This window comes from Pundamilia nyererei, unplaced genomic scaffold (genome assembly GCF_000239375.1).
Source record: "Pundamilia nyererei isolate P.nyererei 1_Seehausen unplaced genomic scaffold, PunNye1.0 scaffold00037, whole genome shotgun sequence".
Taxonomy (NCBI): domain Eukaryota; kingdom Metazoa; phylum Chordata; class Actinopteri; order Cichliformes; family Cichlidae; genus Pundamilia; species Pundamilia nyererei.
This window is the reverse complement of record NW_005187438.1, coordinates 175681-198661: the sequence shown is the minus strand read 5'-3', so window position 1 is coordinate 198661 and position 22981 is coordinate 175681. Positions and strand designations below refer to the sequence as shown.

General features: G+C 41.0%; 2 protein-coding genes across 3 annotated transcripts in view; one reads left to right on the top strand and one right to left on the bottom strand.

Moving 5' to 3' along the window:
- Positions 1-136: 136 nt before the first annotated feature.
- On the top strand, positions 137-10747 carry kbtbd2 (kelch repeat and BTB (POZ) domain containing 2). Of its 2 annotated transcripts, none has more exons than XM_005730404.1 (4): positions 137-446; positions 3027-3584; positions 7288-7453; positions 7665-10747. In XM_005730404.1, the coding sequence occupies exons 2-4, from the start codon at positions 3412-3414 to the stop codon at positions 9222-9224; spliced, it is 1899 nt and encodes a 632-aa protein (XP_005730461.1). In that variant the 5' UTR covers positions 137-446; positions 3027-3411; the 3' UTR covers positions 9225-10747. The 2 variants fall into 2 exon arrangements, with proteins under 2 accessions (XP_005730461.1, XP_005730462.1); XM_005730405.1 differs by lacking the exon at positions 137-446 and adding an exon at positions 2808-2859.
- A 4257-nt stretch (positions 10748-15004) lies between these two features.
- avl9 (AVL9 homolog (S. cerevisiase)) overlaps positions 15005-22981 on the bottom strand; it is a 23928-nt gene continuing 15951 nt past the window's right edge. Inside the window, exons 15-16 of the mRNA XM_005730401.1 lie at positions 17329-17417; positions 15005-16251 (exon numbers count right to left, since the gene is read on the bottom strand). Of these exons, the coding sequence (XP_005730458.1) occupies positions 16124-16251; positions 17329-17417 (217 nt within the window). The 3' untranslated portion in view covers positions 15005-16123. The remainder of the gene's footprint in view (positions 16252-17328; positions 17418-22981) is intronic.

Below are 22981 nucleotides of genomic sequence, written 5' to 3'. Positions count from 1 at the left end.
TATTTGCCTATATATTTAGATCCGTAAGATTAATGAAAATTATATTATCTATTATTGTAAATATCAATAAAATACTAGGGTTTTATTGTTAAGTGTTAATAAATAAATGTTTTTAATAAATAAGAATGCAGGGGACTTTGCTCTTGTCGGTGGTTCTAAAATAAATGTCCATAATTGTTTTTCTCAGGTGCAGTGTCTGTCTCAGTCCTGCAGGGGTCGCTGTTTGTCTCTTCACCAGAGGACGCGGCTCGCTTGATTCCGGCGCAGGCGCAGTATCCTCTGTTGGCCTCTTGTCTTGGAGGCGCTTATGATGCGTTAAAAGGTTGTCCGCTGCTCGGACCTTCCACACAGCTACTCAGCTCGGCACGGGGAGATCACTGCACGCCTTCTGTTGATGGGAAGAAATCCCGTGACGGTTTAGAGTGTGGATCCTGCTAAGGTTTACAGTAAGCTAATTTTTTGTTGTTTTTTAGGCGTTCTGCGCGAGAAGTGGCTCAGCTTATTTAGCTCTTTTAGCAGCTAGCCTAGCAGTTTGTGTGCGTGTTAGCAACATGACCACTCTCGTTAGCTACTGCTATAACGCCCTTTTTTCATAGCAGCTTCTTTGCTGAGTTGATGATATTATATCCGTGATTTTCTAACTATAACTGCCGGCTCATCCTTCTCGCTAGCTAACTGGTAAGGTACACCGGAACTACGAAGCTAATGGGGAAGCTATAGTTGCTAACTTGCCGCGGGTGACTACTTGAGCCAGTGATATAACGTTACATAGAGGCTAGATGTCTAGCTATCGTAATCAACAAATTGGGGACCACCTCTGTGGAGGTACACGTAAGAAACATAGCCCCGTGGTGTTTGCCAACTTCAACATCTGGCTAACGGCTCCATGTTTTAGACAGCACCGGGGTTTGTTTTGGACGTGGTGGAACGTGCTAACGAAGCTAGCAGTCCAGTTTCAGTGTGGTCCGAAAAATGTTTGACCGGACTGAAAAAAAAATAATATCTCAGTGTTTATCTGCAGGATAACCTGTTAGCAGGCTGTGAGGCTGACTGCGTCCTCGGTGGCTGGCTGGCTGCGTAAAAAGCACGTTTTCCAAGGTGTTGCGTGCAGATTGGGCCCGCATTAAGTGGAAGAAACCCTGTAGACGCATAAATGTGGATGGAGTTGTATCAATCTTGACAGTTGACAGCTGTTAATATAGATAGATAGATGATCTTAGATTCTGCATCAGCAGAGTGTTTTTCCGCGGTGTGTGGAACGTGCTAGTAAATTGCACCGATGCATAACCCCGAATCCGTTAGCCTGCAGACTGATGTAACATATGTTAGGTAAAGATTATTAGCGGGGGTTTTTTTCTTTTCTTTTCTTAATAACATCACCTTTGCGGCTTATACTCCAAGGTAGATTTTCATAGACCTGGGTGAGGTTGAGGTTCAAGACAGGTGACTAATTGGAGCTGGAAAACCCCTGCTTCAGTGTGGTTTAGTAAGGCTTTTTTTTCTGGCAAAATGTGGTGACCCATCTTCCTTGCTTCTTGGCACTGCTACTGGTGATGTAACTGCATATAGAACTTTTTTATTTTTTTTATTTTTTTTAAACATTGTTATTTCCTGAGGATTTTCACTCATTTTTTTGTTTAATTGACAGTTGTGAACAAAGGTGAAATGAGATCAGATCAGGCAAAATGGTTTGGTGATTATTGAGAGTGCTTTAAAATCCAGAATCTCTTTTAAGGTATTAGGTAGAGTTAGGATCTGGTGACTGGTGAAGACTTTAACGCACTCACCTAACTATTCGGTGACCCCTGAGGTCTGTACCGTAAACCAGTTGATCTTATCCAGATAACATCAGAGTTAAACTTGGGTTTCCTGTGAAGGTGGTTTACTTTAGGATTGTGTTAGGACAGGGCGTTTGGTGTAAAAACTCTGCTACATAAAAGTTAGGAGCCTGTGGTAACCCCTTGCACCAATGGAGAAGCCATGCTGCCATGCTGTACACCAGCAAACAACAAAACATGTCTTTTGTGACTGCTACAATGTGTCCATTAAAAATGGACACATTGTAGCCTTTCAATAATAATTTTACAAAAAAAAAACTGTGAATCCATGTAATTCAAATGCTGTCTTGTTTCTTAGAAGGGTTTTGGGTAGTTTCTAGCCAGGCTGTTTTCTGGCTTTTTCCTACTCTTACCAGTTCCAGTGCGATACAGGTGCTTGGCTTTGGGCATTTGTCGATGTTGAGTAGCAATTCCATACCAGTGTTAAATTAAATTGAGTGACTGGGAATCTTTTTGTAAGCTAATATCAGACTCTGTTCAATTGCACTCTCTCTAGTTTTGTAATATAACATTTCTATCCAGCCCAATCTTTTGAGTCAGTCCAATATTCAATACAAATATTAGATCCATGCATCTCTTGTTGTTTCATCGTCTAAGTCACTAAGCAGTGATTGCATATTTTTGTGAATTTTGGGGTGTAATTATTTACCATCTTCACCATCATCATGTCATGTCACCAAATCACTTCATACAACAGAATTTAGTGTGGGAAACGGTGCCTTTGCACAAAAAATAAAAAAACCATTACAGATTTTGAAACGTATATGTTTCTTGGGTAGCGAATCGGGTGGGGATATTTTCCAGTGTTAACCTTTCCCACCCAGCAGGAAATGGTGTGCTTCAACTGATAATACTCTTTAGTGTGAGATCACACAGACTGCGCAGGTTAAAGACCAACTAATGTCAGCGTTATTTGTGCTCTCACTGAAGAGCTCCTCAGAATTCAAGGCTGCAGTGCATGTGGGAAAACGGCTGTACTCGCTGACCAGCTGCCAGTGCAGTTTCTGGACGAGAGGGTGAAGTGAGTGCTAAGACTCTGACAGGAAATGCAATTTTTCAGGGTGTTCAATGCTCAGACAACCTAAAGAAAATCTGAGGAATGTAAAGAGTTTGTAGATTTCTTATTTTTCCTCTACTGCCGGTTTCTCTGCATGTGAGACTCACGCTTCCTTTTTTCTTTTTTTACAGACAAGCACTGATGTAGCAGCTCGCTCTCTCTCTACCTCCACTCCCCAGTGCCTCACTGCATGACCTCAGACAACAAATAGGAAGCCCACAAGGGGGAAACAGCCCGTTCCTCAACCCGGACCCCCTTCCTCTGGACGCCTCGTGGTGATGCTCAGCTTTTGGCACATCTCTAGCAGAAGGAGCAACAGATATTTTTCGACATAGGTGTTGTACGCCTCCACTTGGGCTTGGGGAGTCATTAAAGAGTTGGCCCCTGCCCACTCCCCCTTCCCCATTTATCCTCTTGAATCTTTAAGATTGTAACTTTTTCTCCTGGTTGGCTGGAGTCCGGTTCTGCCGGCTGCGTTACTTTTCAAAACTGGGGCGGGATTCATGGGATGCGACCATGTCGGATCTCAGTGAGCGAAGGCCGGTCAACACGGACTACGCTGTCTCCCTGCTGGAGCAGCTCAAGTTCTTCTATGAACAGAAGTTACTGACTGACGTTGTGCTGCTGGTGGAGGACACGGAGTTCCCGTGTCACAAGATGGTCCTGGCCACGTGTAGCTCCTATTTCAGGTGAGTGCGCCTCACGGGGATGGAATAACTCGCGTTGTGCACGTCTGCTTTTAACAGCCTCGGGCTGCTTGTGACTCTAAATGCGAGGAGATGTATGCATGCTGTCTTTATGTAGCCTGGTGAGGTCTGTGGGTGCTCACCTCCCTCAGTTTTAATGAATAATGCATCTTGTAGTAGAGCAAGTGTTACCTGCTCTATACAAAACAAGTGGATGGGGTTACTTGAGTGCTGGAATGTCCTCTACACCAGTTGAGGGTTTGACATAAATAACCAGGAAAAATGTTTGTCGAGCAAGCACAAGCTGAAGGAAGTCAAATTCCTTGTTTGTGTGAACGAACTTGGCCAAAAAAAAAGATGATTCTGATTAACGAAAGTGTGGTAATTACAATGAAGAGGCTCATCGTGGTGGTATTAAAAATATGAAGGAAGCCATGTTTTTGAGACGCCGTCTTATTAAAATGCATGCTGTCATCAGGACTAGACAGCATGCATTTTAAAAATAGGTGAGTATTGACTGTAAAATGCATTTTAGTGTCCGCCTGTTCGACAGAAGTAGTCTGTTTTATCAACAAAAACGTTTTTTGTTTTTTGGGCAGCAGTTTCTGATTAAAGCCTTCACCAGGAAGACAGGTGTAAAAGATGGTCTGCTTGAGTCCAAACTAAGGGACTGAACTGCTCTGGTCTGCACTATGTACCACGGCCGAGCTAAAAGGGAAGGAGCCAACATGTAGCCCGGGACAGACACAGATGGAGGCAGAGAGTTGATGCTGATGAACCAGTAAAGATGATGTAGCTGTCAGCAGAGATGGAGACAATCTAGACAATTTCTAGAGTTGACAGTAGTAGTGCTCATGACTGTATTTAAAGTCAAACATTGGAAGGTTAAAGTTTGCAAGACCCCATAAATCAAACCACCTGCTCAGCTAACTCAAACATTAGGAGATGCATGTCTTCAATTTCTCACACGGTGACAAACCTGCAGAAGTAAGAACTGATTAAAATAAAGCTGCAAGCAGTGATGATTGTCGCGGCGTATCCAGCAAGTATGTGGATGTCTTTAGCCATGGATTCTACTTGGATGTTGGACAAACAAAACTTGCTAGGTGGTTTTGGATACGCCCTCATTATGTGTTTAACCTGCAGTGGCAGTGTTATGTGCATGTTTATCACGTTGTCCAGATTTCCTATCGCTACTAGGAATTGCAGTAACTGAGAATTATTACTGGCACATACATGGCTGTTATCACACGTAGTGCCTGTAGTGATCAAAATTGTTTGATTTGATAAATCATTTCCTGCTTTTTCTTCTTCTCTTGTCATTTTTCAAATCAACTGGAAGAGAATGAATTTAAAGAGAAACTCCACCGTGAACCAGGGTTTGAGTGGTGAATTTTTAGAGGAGTGTTGGCCATTTACAGAAGTTGCATCAATAACTCTACATGGATTCGGTGCAGAAATAGAAATTGAGCTTTTGTCTGATTGTTGATGTTAAGCTAAGTTCAGTGATAAGGTAGGTAGATGCTGGTTTTGAACCTGCTTTGTGGTATGGGCACTGAAATATTTATGCATGGGGGGGAAAATATGAAGCAAACATATCAATCAAAGCCCCCCGAGGCCTCATTTGTCCACACCACATTGCATGATAAAGAGTGTGCAGTGTAGTGAATAAGATTCTGTGCATGATGGGAGCTCCTGCAGCATTTGAACACACAATCTACCTCCTTCCTGTCTCATTGCATGCACTCCAAGAAAACCCTCCCATCAATTCAGACCTCTCACAACCGTTTCCCATGCAGTCGTTATCTGGTGCGAACATGGGAAATGTTTCCCCTTCGGGGTGTAGAGGTGTCGCAGCACTTTCTCTTTAAAGTGGAGCCTATTCCTCCTCTTTCTCTCCACGCATGCCTCTCTTCAAGGAATGGAGGGCGTCTGTGCAGAGCGCTTGTGTTTATAGGGAGAAAGTCTGGTCACGTAGGTCCTGGTGAAAGATGGAGAGCAAAAAGTGGGGAAACAAGGGAGGTGGGGGTGTGCAGGGGTATGCCTGCAGGATTGCGTAATACAGGCTGGCAGGTTTGGTCGCTGTTGTGATCAGCACACAGACACACAGCCCCCAAAAGCCAGTGTTCAGGTGGGCAGAGCAGTTCTTTCTTTTTCATACAGTGATTGCTTTGAAAAATAAAAATTAGAGCAGCATGTTGTAGTCAGCTGTTTATCACCCTTGAACAACATTCAACAGTGCTCACCACAATGTCAAAAAGCTGATATATTCAAGCACAAAGGGCTTCAAATCCTCCAACCAGTGACTGCGAATTATCTTCCGGATGTTTTTTAGAGCAGGGGATTCTCTGGATTTTAAGTGGGCATAAGGAAATGAAGTGTTAGTGCTTTCGGCCTCCCCAAAATAGTAGTTGTGCAGTAATACACGGTGCCTCTGAACACTCTGTATCTAGCACAGAATCCAAATAAATGTAAATTACCATCTCAAGCCACTAACTGTTTCTCAGATTTGTAAATCTGAATGAACTGATGCAGTAAAGAGGCTCTGATTCGCGCCAGCTGCTGATGAATGACAACATGGCAGCGTGGGCATCCCACCGAGGCTGCTGATGCAATGTGGGGGTTGGAGACTACCAGCCAGGTTCTGGGTGTTGCTTGTTGCCTTTTGTCATCTGGTATTAGTGAAACAAGCTTATTAGTGTTCAACAAGACAGCAGTAACATCTGTTCCAGGTAAATCTGTGATGCTGCAGTGTTTACCACAGATTGTGAACTCCAATACAAAGAGTTGGAGCTGTTTTGTCAAAGGTACTTGGTGAAAATAACTTAAGCTGGTCTGCTCTTCAGCCTTGGTGACTTCATGTAAAAATACATGAAGTAGGTTGGAGTGATGCTCCAGAGCAGAGGCAGCCCAAGGTGATGAAGTTGGAGGAAACTCAGCTGACCTGAAATTCTATCATTGGTGTTCTTGTAGGTCACGGTATCTTTAATGTGACTTTTGGATAAGTTGGTCTTCATATAATTTTATAATATAAAGATGCATGACATAACACAACCAGTTGTTAGTTACTGTTACCCAGCATGCATGTGCCGTTACTGGTGTAAGAAATGGTTTGTTTCACCGATTTTTGTCTCAGGATGTTTGCCCCGTTAAACAGGATCAGTTTTGGATTAATAATTGTTTTCATATTAATGACTCACGATTAGAACCTGACAGATGGATAAAGAATTGTCAGTCCTGTGTTTCAGTCAGACATAATTTGAACAGAAATGTTAAAATGAGGTGACAAACTCACTTTAAAGTGAAGCCTTTGTGTGGGAAATGCTGAACTTAGTTCGGAAATTTTATACAGATATTAAGAAGTCAGTAAACGGGTGTCATATTAGTATGTTAGATAACTGGCAGCTATAATGCCAGAGTTACCTGTAGAAAGAGAGGAAAGTACAAACTGGATAAAGCAGGCTCCTCTCCATCAGAGCTCATTGTATCTGTTATCTTGCTCTGAGTTATGATTAAGATGGTGTGGAAAATGTTTTCTGTTCATATTATTTATTTTTTAAATTGGGTGATGCATATGATTAAAATTTCATATCTTCATGAACACCAGTGAACCTCAGTTGACATGCGATCTCGCTGTTTCACTTCCTCTTACATCGGCTGCTGCGTTGACTGTCGTCTCACTGTTGTTCTGGTCTTTCACTCGCAGGGCAATGTTCATGAGCGGCCTCAGCGAGAGCACGCAAACCCACGTCCACTTGAGGAACGTGGACGCGGCCACCCTGCAGATCATCATCACGTACGCCTATACGGGCAACCTGGCCATCAGCGACAGCACAGTAGAGCCACTCTACGAGACCGCCTGCTTCCTGCAGGTCAGTGCAGTGAAGGACAAAGAAAAGGAACAACCTGTGCTATTTCTCTGTGCCAAAGAGCTCTGTTGTTGATCTGAATTTGTATCAATCCGCCACTGAAAGTAGTGCTCTGGTAGTGGCCTCGATAAATTCTATCCTTATTTTGTATCTTTAAAGATAAGAATATGAAGAAGACTAAAACTAAAGACACATCCTTTATTCTCCTATTTAGGTTGAGGATGTCTTGCTGCAGTGCAGAGACTACCTGGTGAAGAAGATCAACGCTGAGAATTGCGTCCGCATGCTGAGCATCGGTGACCTCTACAGCTGTAGTGAGCTGAAGCAGAGCGCCAAGCGCATGGTGGAGCACAAGTTCCCCAAAGTGTACCGACAGGAGACCTTCCTCCAGCTGTCCCACGAGCTGCTCATAGACATCCTGAGCAGTGACAACCTCAACGTCGAAAAAGAGGAGACTGTGCGCGAGGCTGCTATGCTGTGGTTGGAGTATAATATGGAGGCACGGTCACAGCACCTGTCCTCGGTTCTGAGTCAGATTCGCATAGATGCACTGTCTGAGGTGACCCAGCGCGCCTGGTTCCAGGGTCTGCCGCCTAACGACAAGTCTGTGGTGGTTCAGGGCCTCTACAAATCCATGCCCAAGTTCTTCAAGCCACGGTTAGGCATGACTAAGGAGGAGATGCTGATATTCATGGAGGCCATGTCAGAAACCCACAGTGACGGTTATGTATTTTCCTCGAACGTGCCTACTACAGTAGTGTGTTACAGCCCACAGGCGGAGAAGGTGTACAAGCTGTGCAATCCCCCGGGAGACCTGCAGAAGGTGGGCACGCTTGTGACTCCTGATAATGACGTGTTCATCGCTGGTGGGCAGATCCCTCTCAAAAACTCAATCTCCAACCATGGCAAGAGTGGCAAGTTACAGGCGGTGTTCCGCTCAGTCGATAGTTTCTTCTGGTTTGATGCCCAGCAAAACTCCTGGGTGCCCAAAACCCCCATGCTGTGTGCTCGAATCAAACCCACGCTGGTCTACTGCGACGGCTTCATCTATGCAATCGGAGGGGATAATGTCGGAGGAGAGCTGAATAAACGCACAGTGGAGCGCTACGACTGCGAGAAGGACGAGTGGACCATGATGAGCCCCCTACCCTTCGCCTGGAACTGGAGCACCTCGGTGGTGGCGCATAACTGCATATACGTCATGACCCACGATTTGATGTACTGCTACCTGCCACGAGCCGACACCTGGATGGAGATGGCCATGCGCAAGACGAGCCGCTGTTTTGCATCTGCAGCCGCCTTCGGCGACCTCATCTTCTACATCGGCGGGCTCCACGTTGTCAGCAACTCCGGCATCCGTCTGCCAACGAGCACCATTGACGGCTCCTCAGTTACTGTGGAGATTTATGATGTCAAGAAGAATGAGTGGCGTCTGGCGGCGAATATCCCTGCCAAGCGCTACTCCGACCCGTGCGTGCGGGCCGTGGTGCTGCTCAACTCGCTCTGCATTTTCATGCGTGAAACCCACATGAACGAGCGTGCCAAGTATGCCATCTATCAGTATGACGTGGAGCTCGACCGTTGGTTCCTGCGGCAGCCCGTGTCGGAACGTGTGCTCTGGGATCTAGGCAAGGACTTCCGCTGTGCGGTGGGGAAGCTGTATCCCTCCTGTTTGGAGGAATCCCCCTGGAAACCCCCAACATACCTCTTCTCCCCCGATGGCGCAGAGGAGTTCGAGGTGGACGGTGAGCTGGTGGCCCTCCCTAACGTATAGCTCATAAGCACCCCTCCCCTATCTCTCCGTCTAAAGCAGGAGACTATATTACCAAGGAATAAACAATAAGGGGAGGGGGCTCATTGGAACTCTAGAAAACAAAAGGGTTTGACTTTCTGTATTGTAGAGGGAGCTCTGGACTTCAGAGGCTGTTGCTGATGAGCAGCCCAAAACAAGTTTGGAGCAACAACAAAAAACGCCCCCTCAAAATTACTAGTAATCTTAAAAAAATGTTTTCCCCGTGTTCATTGGTTTCTTATTTTTCTTTTTTTGCCAGTGAAATGTGTTTAGATTTTCCTACATTTGTCATACTGTTCCAACTAGAGCCCGACCGATATCAGCTGGTGCCCAATTGGCACGTGTCTTGTCCGATATTTTTCTACGAACGTAACACAAGAAACAAAGTTTGAGGTCATTCAGGCGTCCAAGCAACTCAGACTCCAGTGTTTCCTGCAGATTTCGTTTCTGTTTGTGGTGGTCACATTCTGAAATGAGTAAAAAAAAATATTACTGTTTTATAAGGTGCTCCTCTGCAGTTTTCAATTGCTGTGGTCTCTGTGATAAATAACAGTGCAATATATTCAGCTGCCTCTCCGGTGAGTCTCTCATCACTCGGTTTGGACAGCTGCTGACCAGTGCCAGCAGCTGTCCAAATCTACCACAGGGGGAAAGGCTGGAGAGGCAAGGACCACCACAACAGTGAGCCAGCCAGTAGGGAAACATGAGGTGGGAAGGGAGTGGGCTTTGAAAATAAGAGCGTTTAAATTTGTGGAAGTTTTTTGCCCATGTCTGCATGAGAAACACTGGACTCATGGTTTACATTCACTCAGCACTGTCAGCAGCACATGTAGCAGAGTAGGAATCACAGCTTTGAAACGTGGTCAGGCAATTGGCGATCTGCCTCCAAAAGTAATTTTAACCATGATAAATAATGAGAACAATCTGAAATGCTCCAGGTTTGTATTTCCACCGATCAGCCACAACGTTAAAGCTGATCTTTTATTTATTTTTCGTTCCAATGATGGTTATTTCAAGCCACTGTACACACTGATATTCACTGGGAACTATTCAGTATTATATCACTGTTCATAACAGTTGTAACACAGTTTGTTTTGTTTCAGTTTCACTTGGCGAAGTTTGCTCTGCACCTCATTTTCGTTTACTCTTTGGAGGTTTCTGGTCGTTTCAAGGCACGGTGCACTCTTATATTCACTGGGAATTACTCAACAGTTGTGGCACAGTTTGTTAGTTTCACCTGGCGGAGTTTGTGTCAAATCTCATTTTCGTTTACGTTGACAGCCGTTAAGTCACCGCTGGCTTTTCGTGCTTCGTTGTGTGCAGCAGCCTCTAGGTCCATTACTGCCACTCACTGGTAGGAGACACGCATCACATCACTTTAGCTTTGGTGTTATAACTTATCCTAAAATCATGATCATAGTTCTCTTTGCAGTACAATGCAGTGGTGTCAAAGCTGTTTGATCTTCAGGCAGGTGGTTCTAATATTGTGGCTGATTAGTGTGTGTGTGTGTATATACACCAATATACAGAATTTTTAATAATAATAATAAAAAAAAAAAGCATCCAAACCAAAAGATCCAGCGTCGTTCAGGCTCTAGTTCCTACAATATGATAATCTAAACGTCAGCAGATGCAGATGATGATGAGGATAATGATGCACTTGTAAATCTACTCAAATGTCAATGGCAACTGTACCAAAATTACCCCCCAAAGCCCCTTATTAGATTGTTGCTTCCCCCTCTCTCCGCTCCTGTTCTTTCCCCCCCCTCTTCTCTCATTACTGATGAAGGAATACTCTGCAGAAAATCTGGCTTTACAGCATGAGAACCTCAGTTTGATCCACTTTAACATTTTTCTTTTGCTCTGTGCAAAAGAAGCTGATTTCAGATGTTAAGTTAACATAGTTAAAGTCAGTCAAAAGTGAGTGTAGAGTGCAAAAGTGTAGAAAAGCAGCAGTTCTCCCCATTTGATTCTTAAAACTGAAAATGTTTGACTCTTAATTTTAAAAAAGAGTTGTATTAGATTTTAACTGCGTCATTCTCTGCTTTCAGCTTTTATAAGATTTGCTGCTTTTCTGTAACTTTTTTTGCAGAGGTAATGAAATAGTTTCTAATCTAAGAGTTTAAGCTTACATCTTCAAATTTCAGTAACACTGGTTTACTTTTTTTTTTTCTTCCCTCTCTCTTGCAGTCACAAAGCAGGTGAAGTTTAATTTCCAGCAGAGTTTTCCTTTTTCAAAAAACAGGATCACTTATTTCCTCAAAAGGCCTGCAGACGAGGGAAGCAGAGGCTGCGGTTTTTGGGGAAAGGCCAGAGAGGCTGTTTTTAAAAGCGAGAGAGAGGGTGACTGCAGGTTCAGCCACCCGTCGCCTCACCTCTCTGTCCTCTGCCCTCACGCCGCCGCTGCCTGTTCCTCGAGTTGGTTTGCACACCGGTCTTCCACACAGCCAGCAGTCAACGCCTCACTCGATCTGCCGTGACATGATCGTGACACTTTGTTTTTCTCCAACACACAACTCCATTCACAGTACAAACAGGTTTCTGGCTCATCATCTTTTTAAGTTTTTGTTTCTTATTTCCAAGCTGCTGAAATATATAAAATGTATAATAGAATATCTATTTTTCATATGTTTAAAAGAAAACTGTTCTAGTGTGGGGAAATAACCAGGTCTATTTTGTATTAGGGTTTGTTTTTTTTTTGTCTTTTAAATTAATATCAGACATTACTGTAGTGTGATTGTGGGTATATTTTTTTTCTTTTTCTTTTTTTTTTTCCCCCTATTGAATTACATTTTCCGAAGTGAATATCGAGGAATCTTGCTGCTGATTGGTTGTGAGAGGAGCGGGCTGGCCTTGGGATTTTTTGCTAAGGAAACTGTCCCGCCAACCACTAGCAGAAAGTGGAGAGGGGTGGGGTTAGAGGAGGGAAGGGGTCTTCCTCCTACTTATTTTTTTTTTATTTTATTTTTTTTATAAACATGAGCACAGGTGCTTCATGACGAACCTTACTAGCATGTTTGGCTGCATCATATTCCTTTGGCACTGTATTTTGAATGAACGTTAATTTATTAAAAAACATACCAAAAACGTTCCTGAAAGTAGACTCCCTGTTTGTTTATCTCTTGCGATCTATTTTACATTAACAACTTACATAGAGTAAAGCCAAAACCTTCGAGATCTGAAAGAAGTTCTTCCACAAATAGTGACACAGTTGCTGCACAACAGCGATTTACCTGCAAAATCACACAGCTCATCAGCAACCTTGCTTTTATATAGGAGTACAACTAGCTGAGTCAAGTCCCCTGTTCCACAGAGATGTGTTGCAGACAGTAATTGGAGTCTGCAACACATCTTTTTCACGTGAAACTGCCCAACTTTGCAGCAGAATAAACATGATTATAGATATGGGGAAACCTTTTTAGCTTCATTACAACTGTAAATCTAATCCATGTGGATGCTGGGGTCGGGTGCGGCCAATTTGAAAAGTGAAGCTGGTCAAGTGATGTCTGCTAGGCTTCACCTCAGCGAACTTGAGTGAATAAGCTGGAATTCTCGTTTGTCCTTTTGATGCCTTAACGCTCCAAAAATGGTCAAAACAGTAATGTTGAGGCTTACATTCAGGAGTTTAGGACTTACCCAACAGCACTAAGTTTGGACAAATTTGTCATTTAGTTTACTTTTTGAAATTATCTGAACCCAATATGTCGCATTAGAAATATTCTAATAGACAAGCACCACTGAGGATGGTGAGAAATGAGTCTGGAGAAAGGTTTTGAAAGTGGAAACATGCTGTCATTTGTGAAATAGTTGGGTAATAACTGAACTTAAAACACAAACATAGATGTTTATGTACCAGAAACGGAACTAAGGGTTTTCTCTTTAGATTTCTGCTAATCATTAGGCATCATTTAAAAACATAAATGAGTTCCCCTGAAGGAGGGATTCGGTGGGTGTGAATTTCTGATTGTCTCTGGGTAAAGCCACATGCAAGGTCGTCGGGTTCATGAGTTCCCGTTATGCCAGCGTGCAGTTGTCGGACAACACTGCTGTGTTTTTGTCAAGCCATGTGGTGCTGCCACCACAACAACAGCCCCCCCCTCTCTCACTCACACACCAGCGCTTTTTTTTTTTGTGTAGGGGGGGTGGGGGACTAACCTACATTTGTTCCCAGACAAAAACCCAGAGGGATAAAGGAAAATAAATGCTCCCGTGTATGCTAAAAATAAAAGTCTGGTGGGTTTTTGTTTTGATTGTTTAATACAGCAATATAGTTAACCCGATGTCCTTCTCCAATACATTAAAAGCATCTGTCAAGAAAATAATCTGAATTCATAATACATTCATATATATATATACTTAAATACAAAATGAAAATATATCATTAGAGGATTTTTTTAAAAAAGCAGCTTTTCTTTACAGTTAGCAATTTAACATACTTAGTTCTAAATCAAAACACCAGAAAATGAGTCAATGTCCAAAGAAGCGTGAAGAAGAAAACAAAAACTGTAAAACTGGACTGGACAGAGCATGCTCACTGGACCACTTTTAATCCAACAGTTGTTGAGTATTTGTAGCATGGAGGGAAAAGATCCTTCAAGCACCTCAAAATTACAGTTATACAAGGTAAAGATCCATAAAAAGAAGATATAACAGCTGCTTTGTGCAAATACACAGTGGTCCACAGACTGGGACTTTTTCCAGTGTTGTTACAACAAAACATGGATAGTCGTGGGACAACAAGTTACACAAGAAATAAATAAGTTGTCTGCTTTACCATCTTCAAATATACTTTTTAAAATATATTTATGCATGTATACTGACAGTAAAGTACAAAAAGGCTTAGGTAAGGGATTACAATACCCTGTCAAACACAGCTGGGTTTCATCACAATCAGACATTAGGTTCACAAGGATTTCTGTAATAACATTGTGGTGTTATCATAACAGCGTGTTCAGGATTTGAAATTTGGAATTGTAATGTTTATGTAGGAGTGAATCAAATCTAGAGCTATGACTAATCAAGTAATGTCAACTGAAAATAATTATTCAATTTGATACCGTTTTTAATTACATATTTCCACAAAACAGACAAAATGTAAATCAAATAAAAACATTTACATGTAAAAATAATTGATACTAAACAATACAGTGGACTCAGTAACTTAAGCTACAAGTTAGTTTAAAAAAAGGCTTCCCATTTTCTCCTTTTTGACTCCTTCCCATTATTGTCTAAAATAAAATTATTATTTTATATCTCCTCACCAAAATATCCTGGAACAGCCAAATTAAGCCAGTTTAAGTAACATTGGTGGGTTTTTTACGCCAGCTTTTTCTTTAGCTGTTACCTAGCTAAAGCTAACATTTGCCATTAAAAAAAAAAGTCTGTTTTTCTGGTAACAGCAGCAAAAAAAATCAAACAAAGTTAACTGGTTAACTTCATTTAAATGGTCACATCAAACCAACATTTCTCTTTGTAACATTAGTGTCTTATGGTCATGTTAATAGTGTTCACATATTAGTTCCTACATTTGCAAAGATTTTAAAGATTTAAAGGTCCATAAACTTTAAGTCATAAACACAATGTTGTTATCACAACGACTTAGAAGTCTGAAGTTCCATCTGAAAGGAAAGAAATCTGAAATTTAATTTTACATTTACAATTACATTTTTTTTTAACTTGTAAGCTAGTTGAAAAGTAAAGTAACATTAGCCATTTTTCTTGTGTGTTTTAGTTTGGGGGGGACGACTTTTGCTTAAAAAAAATGTTAGACTCATCTTATTAAATTCTTCTCTTTTTAAAAACAATATTCAAAAAAATGTCAATCATTATAACTGCATGTTTTCTAGGAAAGCTTGTTTCTGACTTTTTTACTATCCATAAATTAAAATTTCAGGTTAGCTTCTAGAGGAGTCAACATTTGAAGTTGGGTATCTTATAATTTCAACTTAAAAGTAAATCAAAAATTTTAAATAATACAGAAATTTTAACTTACTTTTCATTGGCTATGTTTGTTTGTTTGTTATTTGTTTAAAAAAAAAAATCAAGCAATCAATAATGTTCCTTATAATATTCTTTTTCTCAAGCTAGCTAAAAAGTAGCATTAGCTTGCTAAATTTGATGATGTTAGCGACTATTATAAAGAAGTTTTTGTTTTGATTTTTTCACTTTAAATCAGTCCTGTTAAATTAAAAACAATAATTCTGATTCATTACCACTTGATTTGCTGTTGTAAGTGATACGTTATATTTCACGCTGTTACTGCATTAACCACAATGTTACCACAGGGGACGGGTAAACGGGATCCAGACTGCATTCAAAATGTGTACCATTAAAACTTTCAAGGGACCACAGATCATGCTTTTCCATTCAATGCTGTGACTTATGTTTTCTATATATATTTTACTTAATGTCATTTCTCAGCAAAATAGTCACCTTTTTAGACAAACTGTATAGATATGCAGCACAGAGTGAACACTGCAAACCCCAGAACAGCATCTCTAGTGTCTCACAGGAAAGCATCCAGCAATACAAACGGCAGCAGTGAGAAAGAGGCGGTCAGACATAATAATGCAACCTGCTGAATTTTCTGGCTTTGATGAAAAGCAGTGGCAGTCTCTGCCTCACAGTGGTTATGGACTGTACAGGTAACACAAAGGCAGTGTCTGCCTCCTTGTCTGGGATGCGCCCCGCAAATATGATGCTGGAAAAAAGTGCCAGAAACACCAACTTATGGCTGTATATTTCAGATGGCTCTCATTTGATTTTGAATAGAGATTTACTATCCTTCATGAAACTAGCGCTCACTCTGTCGGCCCCCAAGCTTCACAATCAGAGGATGACACAGAAACAGAGTCAATGAGGATTTCCGGGGGTGTCAGTTGTCACGGTTTGACTGCAGTGGCAGGTTCAGGACAGGCTGGGGTGGATGCTGGTGCCGGCTGAGCCAATGTGGAGAACCAGGTGGACATGGCCGTCTTGGCGCTGGTCAATGCTCCTCCCACTGACTGACCTGAGAGTGGAAAATAGAGAATTTCACTTTACTTTTTTGTTTTTCCTACAGTGACACCAGAACGATTTCTTACAGTAGACATTTGATTACTTAATAAGGGCAAAGTCATGGTTACAGCTAGGTCTGTAAGTGTTTCTACAGTTTTTTATAAAACTTCATTCAGTTTTGTATTTAAACACTTAAAAGCATGCTGTGTTTGACAGAGATCAGGTAACTAAGTCTCTGAAGAATACTCAGTTTCTTTACCCTTTAGAAACTCTTGGGTTGCTTTTGCGGTTTGCTTTGGTTCATTATCACTTTGTACTTTACTGCTTGGTGTTTACCTTACAATATAAATTCCCTTGAGAGCTACTCTTGTGGTAATTTGGCAGTACATAAATAAAAGCAAGCTGAAATTGAAGTGAAGGTTCCATTTCCTGGTTCCATGCCATAAGTCAGGGGTGGGGGAACTCCAGGCCTCAAGGGCCGCAAGTTTTAGATGTGTGTTTGATCCAACACAGCTGATTTAAATGGCTAAATTACCTCCTTAACATGTCGTGAAGCTCTCCAGAGGCCTGTTGATGAACTAATCATTTGATTCAGGTGTGTTGACCCAGGGTGAGATCTAAAGGACACTGGCCCTTGAAAGCCTGGAGCTCCCCATTCCTGCCATAAGTCTTTCAAGTCTTATGTGGCGTTCCTGTTTTTGAGTGTAACTGGTGTTTTTTGCCCCTTGTTGTCAACTTTCTGTATTTATATTTGCCTTTGACAATGATATGCATACCTCCTCAAAAGTGCTTCATTTGGTTGTATTTTGTAAAAGGTTTTTCTGAACCATGGAATTCTGTGATCATCCACTTCAGTGGTTTTCCAGGCCTTTTGGTGTTGCTGAGCCAGCCCGTCTGCTTTTTAGGAATGTGCCACATTGTTGGATCTCTCTAATAGATTTATTTTTCAGCCTAATGATGGCCTACTTCACTTGTACTGTCATCTCTTTGGGGCTCAAACTGAAAGCTGAATTAAAGCTCAAAGTTTGCACTTTAATGACATGTTGACTGGTAACAGTCTGATCTGGGTTTAACTGAGCAGCTGCCTTACCGACTGCCTTCCCAGTCTGGACTACACTGCGACTGGTTGTCATCATGGCGTTTCCGATCTTCTTCCCTCGCTCGCTGTTCTGCACCGAGCTGCAAAGAGAAAACAAAAGGTTCACAAACGCCCAGAACAAGCAGTCTCTTTTCATCTCCCTGTCTACAATCTGACACTAAAGGAATTCTTCCTCCTTTCCAGGAAAGAAACCACATAAACGTGCTGTTGCTAAATGTTGCACAAACCTGTTAAGGAGGATTATGTAACGGCAAAGAGGCTGAGCATCAGTCACAGGTGGTGAATGTGATGATCGGAGCTGACCCAACAGCGGAAACAAGACGACTAAGTTTCACAACAAATGTAGGGCTAAATGCGGCCGCGCCTAGCTTTATCTGAACAGCAGCTTGGCGCGAATCCAGCACAACCTTTCACGCGGATCCCCGCTGACCTGACATTCAGCAGGAATCTCACTCCTGCATCATCTGGGCAAACAGCGGCGTAGTTAAAAAAGACGATGGGGATATATGTCAGCAGCTGCAGAGAGCAGACGTCTGTCACTCAAGCCTCTAATCAGCCGTTATTTCATCTGAACATAAACTCACTGTCAAGTTTACTACACGTGAAAATCAAACCAGAGGTTTGGGATGCACTTACAGGTGATGTTGGGAAACAAAGCTACCACACATGAAGATTACATCACTGGATTTCAACACGCTCACATATGTTCTGTGAGCCAACAAGTCTCAATTTGTCTTATTTATGTTTATGTTATGTTAAATAAAATGCTTGAGGAAAACAAGAAAATCTTTAAGACAGAGAATTTAATGAATATGAAGGCAGGCTCTCGCTTTTATTCTCCATATTTATGGCCATACTTAACCTAAAAGACTGCGATTCAGACTACAAGTCTGCAGGGACTTATTAAAAAAGGTTTTTATAAAACTTTTCATCCTCATATAACTGATTTTTTTCCCCCCTAAATGTGTGATTTCTTTCCCGTCACAAAATCGTGACTTTCTTCCTCAATAACTTGTTACTTTTTTATGCTTCACTTGACTTCTTTCTCTTCTAAAGTTTGAGGTTTTTTTTTAGTTTTTTTAAATTGTCAATTTATGTCTTAATAATGATAAATTTGCAGTCTGGGAAGTTTATTTATTAACTCATTTTTTAAAAAGTTCAAATATGTGAGTTTCTTTTCCTCATAAATTTGTGACATTTCTGTAATATAACCCATCCTCTCCTGGGAGCTTCCTCCCTTTTTGGCCCTATTATGTCATGTGTAATACACATCAAAAGGCAGAGAAAATAAACTAAATCAATGCAATAACTGTGAATATGAAAGCAAACATTCAAGATTTCCACTAAGAAAAACTGCTGCCAAGATTCAGAGTGGCTCTGAGAGGCCTGCAGGATGTAAAGTGTACATATGAAACCTAAAACCAAACAGAAAATGAGACGTGTGCGTAGTGCCATCATTCCTTCAAACCACACAGAGCCAGAGTAGCATCGACGTGACACCGCTCTCCGCAGAAGCAGAGCAGAGCGTCAACTTTGCGGCATCTTGGAGTCAGACGGCAGCGCCCTGCAGCGCCGTCGCCTGCAAGTGGATCTGCCAAACAAGCTGCGGTTGCTAAGCCCATGTTGCTAGGATCAATAATCCAGCTTTGTGGCTGCTCATTTCCTCGGCAGGAACCTCTCCTCGCTGTGCTTCTTTTTGGCTAAAGTAGAGGATCTGCTGACGGACAATCCCAGCAGGGCAGTTGGGTCACGCAAGTTAGAGCAACCGAATATAAGTGAGTGTAGAAGTTTCCTAAACGAATAAAATAAAATAAAATCTGTTTGTTTTATATTTTCAGCACCCCATTTGTTACCATCACCGACTCAACAGTGCCACCAGTAGTCAAATAAAAAAAATTAAAATAAAAAAATCTGCAAAGCTTGCAAAATTAGCAGCTGTCTTTAATGTTTGGATGATTGTTGTTGTTTAATCATCTTTTGTATAGGACTGTATTGCAGCACATTGTTCCCAGGGTTTCTTGGAGACCATATTTAGCATAAATCTAGAAAAATAAAATATATCAGTAAGAGTAAAATATATGAGTAAGGGACAAAAGCACCATTAGTTTATTTATTTTGGTCTTGCAAACATGTCCCTGTTAACAAGGCTTATCCTGATGCAAGTGTCTAACGTCCATTAGCACTGCTAACAATTCCTGTCATGTTGGATTTGAGACTATTTTAAACATTCTGACACTAAACAAAGCTTTTTTTTTTTAAACTTAATCCATATAATCTCCTTTATATGAATGTGGGTTAATTTACCATCACAGTCGTCTGTTGGCATGTGCTGTTATGACAATTTCTTATGGTCAAAATGTGTCCGAACAATAATTTCACAACTTTTACATTCGTTTCATGTAGAGAAATTGTGGAAATATACGGTTCCTTTGTTTTGATATTATCGGCTTTCATATTAACAAGAAAGTATTCCTGTAGAAAATATGATGTAAAATTTTAAAAACTTTTTAAAGCCTTAACCATGAAATAATTGCAAAAAGAAACATTTGAGAACTGAGTGTTTATTGAACCTTCCGATTGGTCTTTAAAATAAATGAAATATTAATTTGCATATATGAGTGTTCATTTGTATCATATTTGCTACAGCGGGCATTTTTTGTAAGTTAATAATTACAAAATATATTGTGGAATTTATTTTGGTTTTTCAGTGGGGAAAAAGAAAAGCCAGAACACGATTTGCTTTAAAGGGTTCGTTTTGAATTTGTCACTTTTTCCTTATAAAATTCGTTACTTCTTTCTCACAAATTTTAAAACAAAAGAAGGAACCTGTGATTTCTTTCCTCGTAAGTCTGTGGCTTTCACCTTGAGAATTTCTGGCATTTTTCTTTCTTTCTTTTTTCTTCCTTCGAGGAACATTTTGCAATTTTTCAGTTAAAAACAAACAAACAAACCACTTTTCTTTTTTCTTTTTTTTTAAATGTGAGAATTTGTTACTTTTTCCTTGCAAATTTGTCTTTTTTTGTTAATTTGTTCCTTGTTTGGTACATGAACAACTGAATTCCTGATAAGTCACAAGTGATCCCATCTGGATATTCTTAGCCTGGTCGCTTGAGGGTTAAGGATGGCTCTTGACACTGGTTTAGTGGTTTATGTTTATTCATTACACATGATTAAGTAAACCTACTTAAGATCTTAAAGCTCACATATGATCAGAAATACATCAAAATTAGAGGAGTATTAGTTTAATACTAATGAATACTAATGAACGAGATCTAGAATCACGGTTTTAAATGTTTTGCTCGAGATGAACTGCAGCACTGGAAAAAATCTTAACTTTGAATGTGTTCAGGGGAAATCTGGGTGAAATAATGGAAACTTTGTGGCTCACATGTAAACCTGCCACCCAGTTTCACACTGGTTTCCAGAAAGCCCAGAGCGTCTGTGTGCACTCTCCATCGAGCTGAGTGACCCAAAAAAACAGCTCCTTATATAGCAGAGCGCGGTACGCCAACAGTAAAGAATCAGTGTGTGTGTGCGTGTCTCTGCAGCCGTGCAGCTCATCACATGACTCTGTTTTCTGAGAGCATCTCTGCCACCGGCTGCTTTTTGTCCAATGCTGATGACAAGGGGACATGAAAAGAGTTGGCCTTTAGTAGCCCCCTCCTGGCGCTTCAATAATACACATGCAACACAGCACATTCACAAGGAAGTCAAGCGTGGCACTGAGTCTTTCTCTTTCTTTAATCCAGTGATGAGCTGAGTGGAGTGCACAGACTCAGCCTTCTTTTAAACTTTCCCAAGCAGTGGGATACATCAGGCTCGTCACCGTCTGCCCCACTAACCCAAGTCCCCCCCTCTTCCCCAGCCGTGATGTCTCAAGTTGCAGTAAAACAGCTCTGTGTTTACCGATGCAGGGAAACACAGGGGGAGAGCTTTCTGCTGATCCTCCAGCTGATGAGAAGCACCAAGGCAGCTCTTTGGGGTCAAGAGAATGTCCCGAGACTGACGGACACCAAATAAATAAATAAAAGGTCACCGATGACACATGTTACTAAAGAAAACACAACAAGCTTTCTTGGTATGATAGAACATTTTAATATGCTGTTTTATTGGCTGGTGTGACTCATAGCTGTCTTGGCCGATACAACGCAGCAGGTTGCAAAACACTTGTGACTTCTAATCTACTGATTCATGTTTCTCAATACAAATTGTCCTCCTGGTTTTTTTTTGTTTGTTTTTTATCTTTTATGCCTGCACATGAATTTCCACTCCTTATTTTTCTGACTGAGCACAATTTTTCAGCTGCACAGTCTCATATGTACTGATATATCTACACAAAATGAATATTTTCTACAATTAAAAGGAGAAACAGGAAGTTGGGGGGATTGGGTGCTGAAGTGTTCACACGGTTCACACCAAAGACCAGAGTTTGCGTCATTTATGTCAGAGGTTTTTGCATTTCTACTTGAAGTTTCCAAGTTAAAATACTAAAAATATTAAACATCGTCATAATGCTACGTTTTCTGTGGAAAAAAAAGAAGATTTTGAAGACTTGGTTATGTTTAGAAAAAAGTACAGCGCATACTACTCATTTTAAAGCTCTGTTTTCTTGGTTGCCATGGTGATACTAAAGCATCTGGACAACATGTGTCCTGCAGACACTAAATATACTTCCTATTGGAAGTTTTTATTTCACAATAAATAAATAAATAAATAAATATAATGACACAATATGTTCTCACAAACACAAATAATCATCCTGTTTTTTTGTGACTATTTTAATTTTTTGCTTTGGCTTCTTTATACTTAATATTTTATATTGCATGTGTAAAAATACTCGTTCAGTGTTTCTATTGTGTTTGTTTTTATTTATTTTCTACTAAAAGACAACTCTCGCGCGTTCTTGATTCAATAACTGTAATACATCGGTGACCTTTCTCATCCTATTTAGTGTCACTTGATATTTGATTCTGATGTCTTTACGGAAATAAACAGTTGCAAAGATTTTGTTCATAGTAAACGGAGATGTTCACAAATCTAAATATAGCAGCCGTACTGGAAGCGCTCCAGAGAGGTTAATGGGAACGTGATCCTAATCGGGACACCTGCCAAATTTAAATCAAGTCATTTCTATGGGCCGATTACCAGAATTACTGCGCAGTCTGCAGAGTCACTGCTCCGATTCTCAAAAAGTATTTTAAAAATTATTCAATCATTTATGATTTTTTTTAAACTGCAAAATATGTTTTATTATATTTAATGAATTTTAATTTGAAATTTTGCTAATTTTACATTATTTTCAATTTATAAGTTTCATAATTTTTCAGACAAAGTAAATGTGCTAAAAGTACGCAGGGGTGTCTGTTGATCTAGTAGAAGTCTCCTGATTGGACGCTGTGCAGTTACACTAATCTAACCCTGTGCTGTTTGTCTGTGTGTTTGTTTACTGAAGCATTACGACAAATTTCTCAGGGGCCATGTCACCGAACACCAGAGGGTAAAGCGAGAACTTTGGGTATGACAGCCAAGCAGATCCTACCATGAAGCTAAGTTAGGGACCTAGACACTCTCCACTGTGTGTGTGTGTGTGTGTGTGTGTGTGTGTGTGTGTGTGTGTGTGTGTGTGTGTGTGTGTGTGTGTGTG

What these genes read in the sequence shown, in the direction of transcription:
- kbtbd2 (XM_005730404.1), top strand. Translation starts at nt 3,412, where the DNA reads ATGTCGGATCTCAGTGAGCGAAGGCCGGTCAACACGGACTACGCTGTC. An exon ending in ACGTGTAGCTCCTATTTCAG is followed by an intron (nt 3,585 to 7,287) that starts GTGAGTGCGCCT and finishes TTTCACTCGCAG; the next exon opens with GGCAATGTTCATGAGCGGCC. An exon ending in AGACCGCCTGCTTCCTGCAG is followed by an intron (nt 7,454 to 7,664) that starts GTCAGTGCAGTG and finishes TCTCCTATTTAG; the next exon opens with GTTGAGGATGTCTTGCTGCA.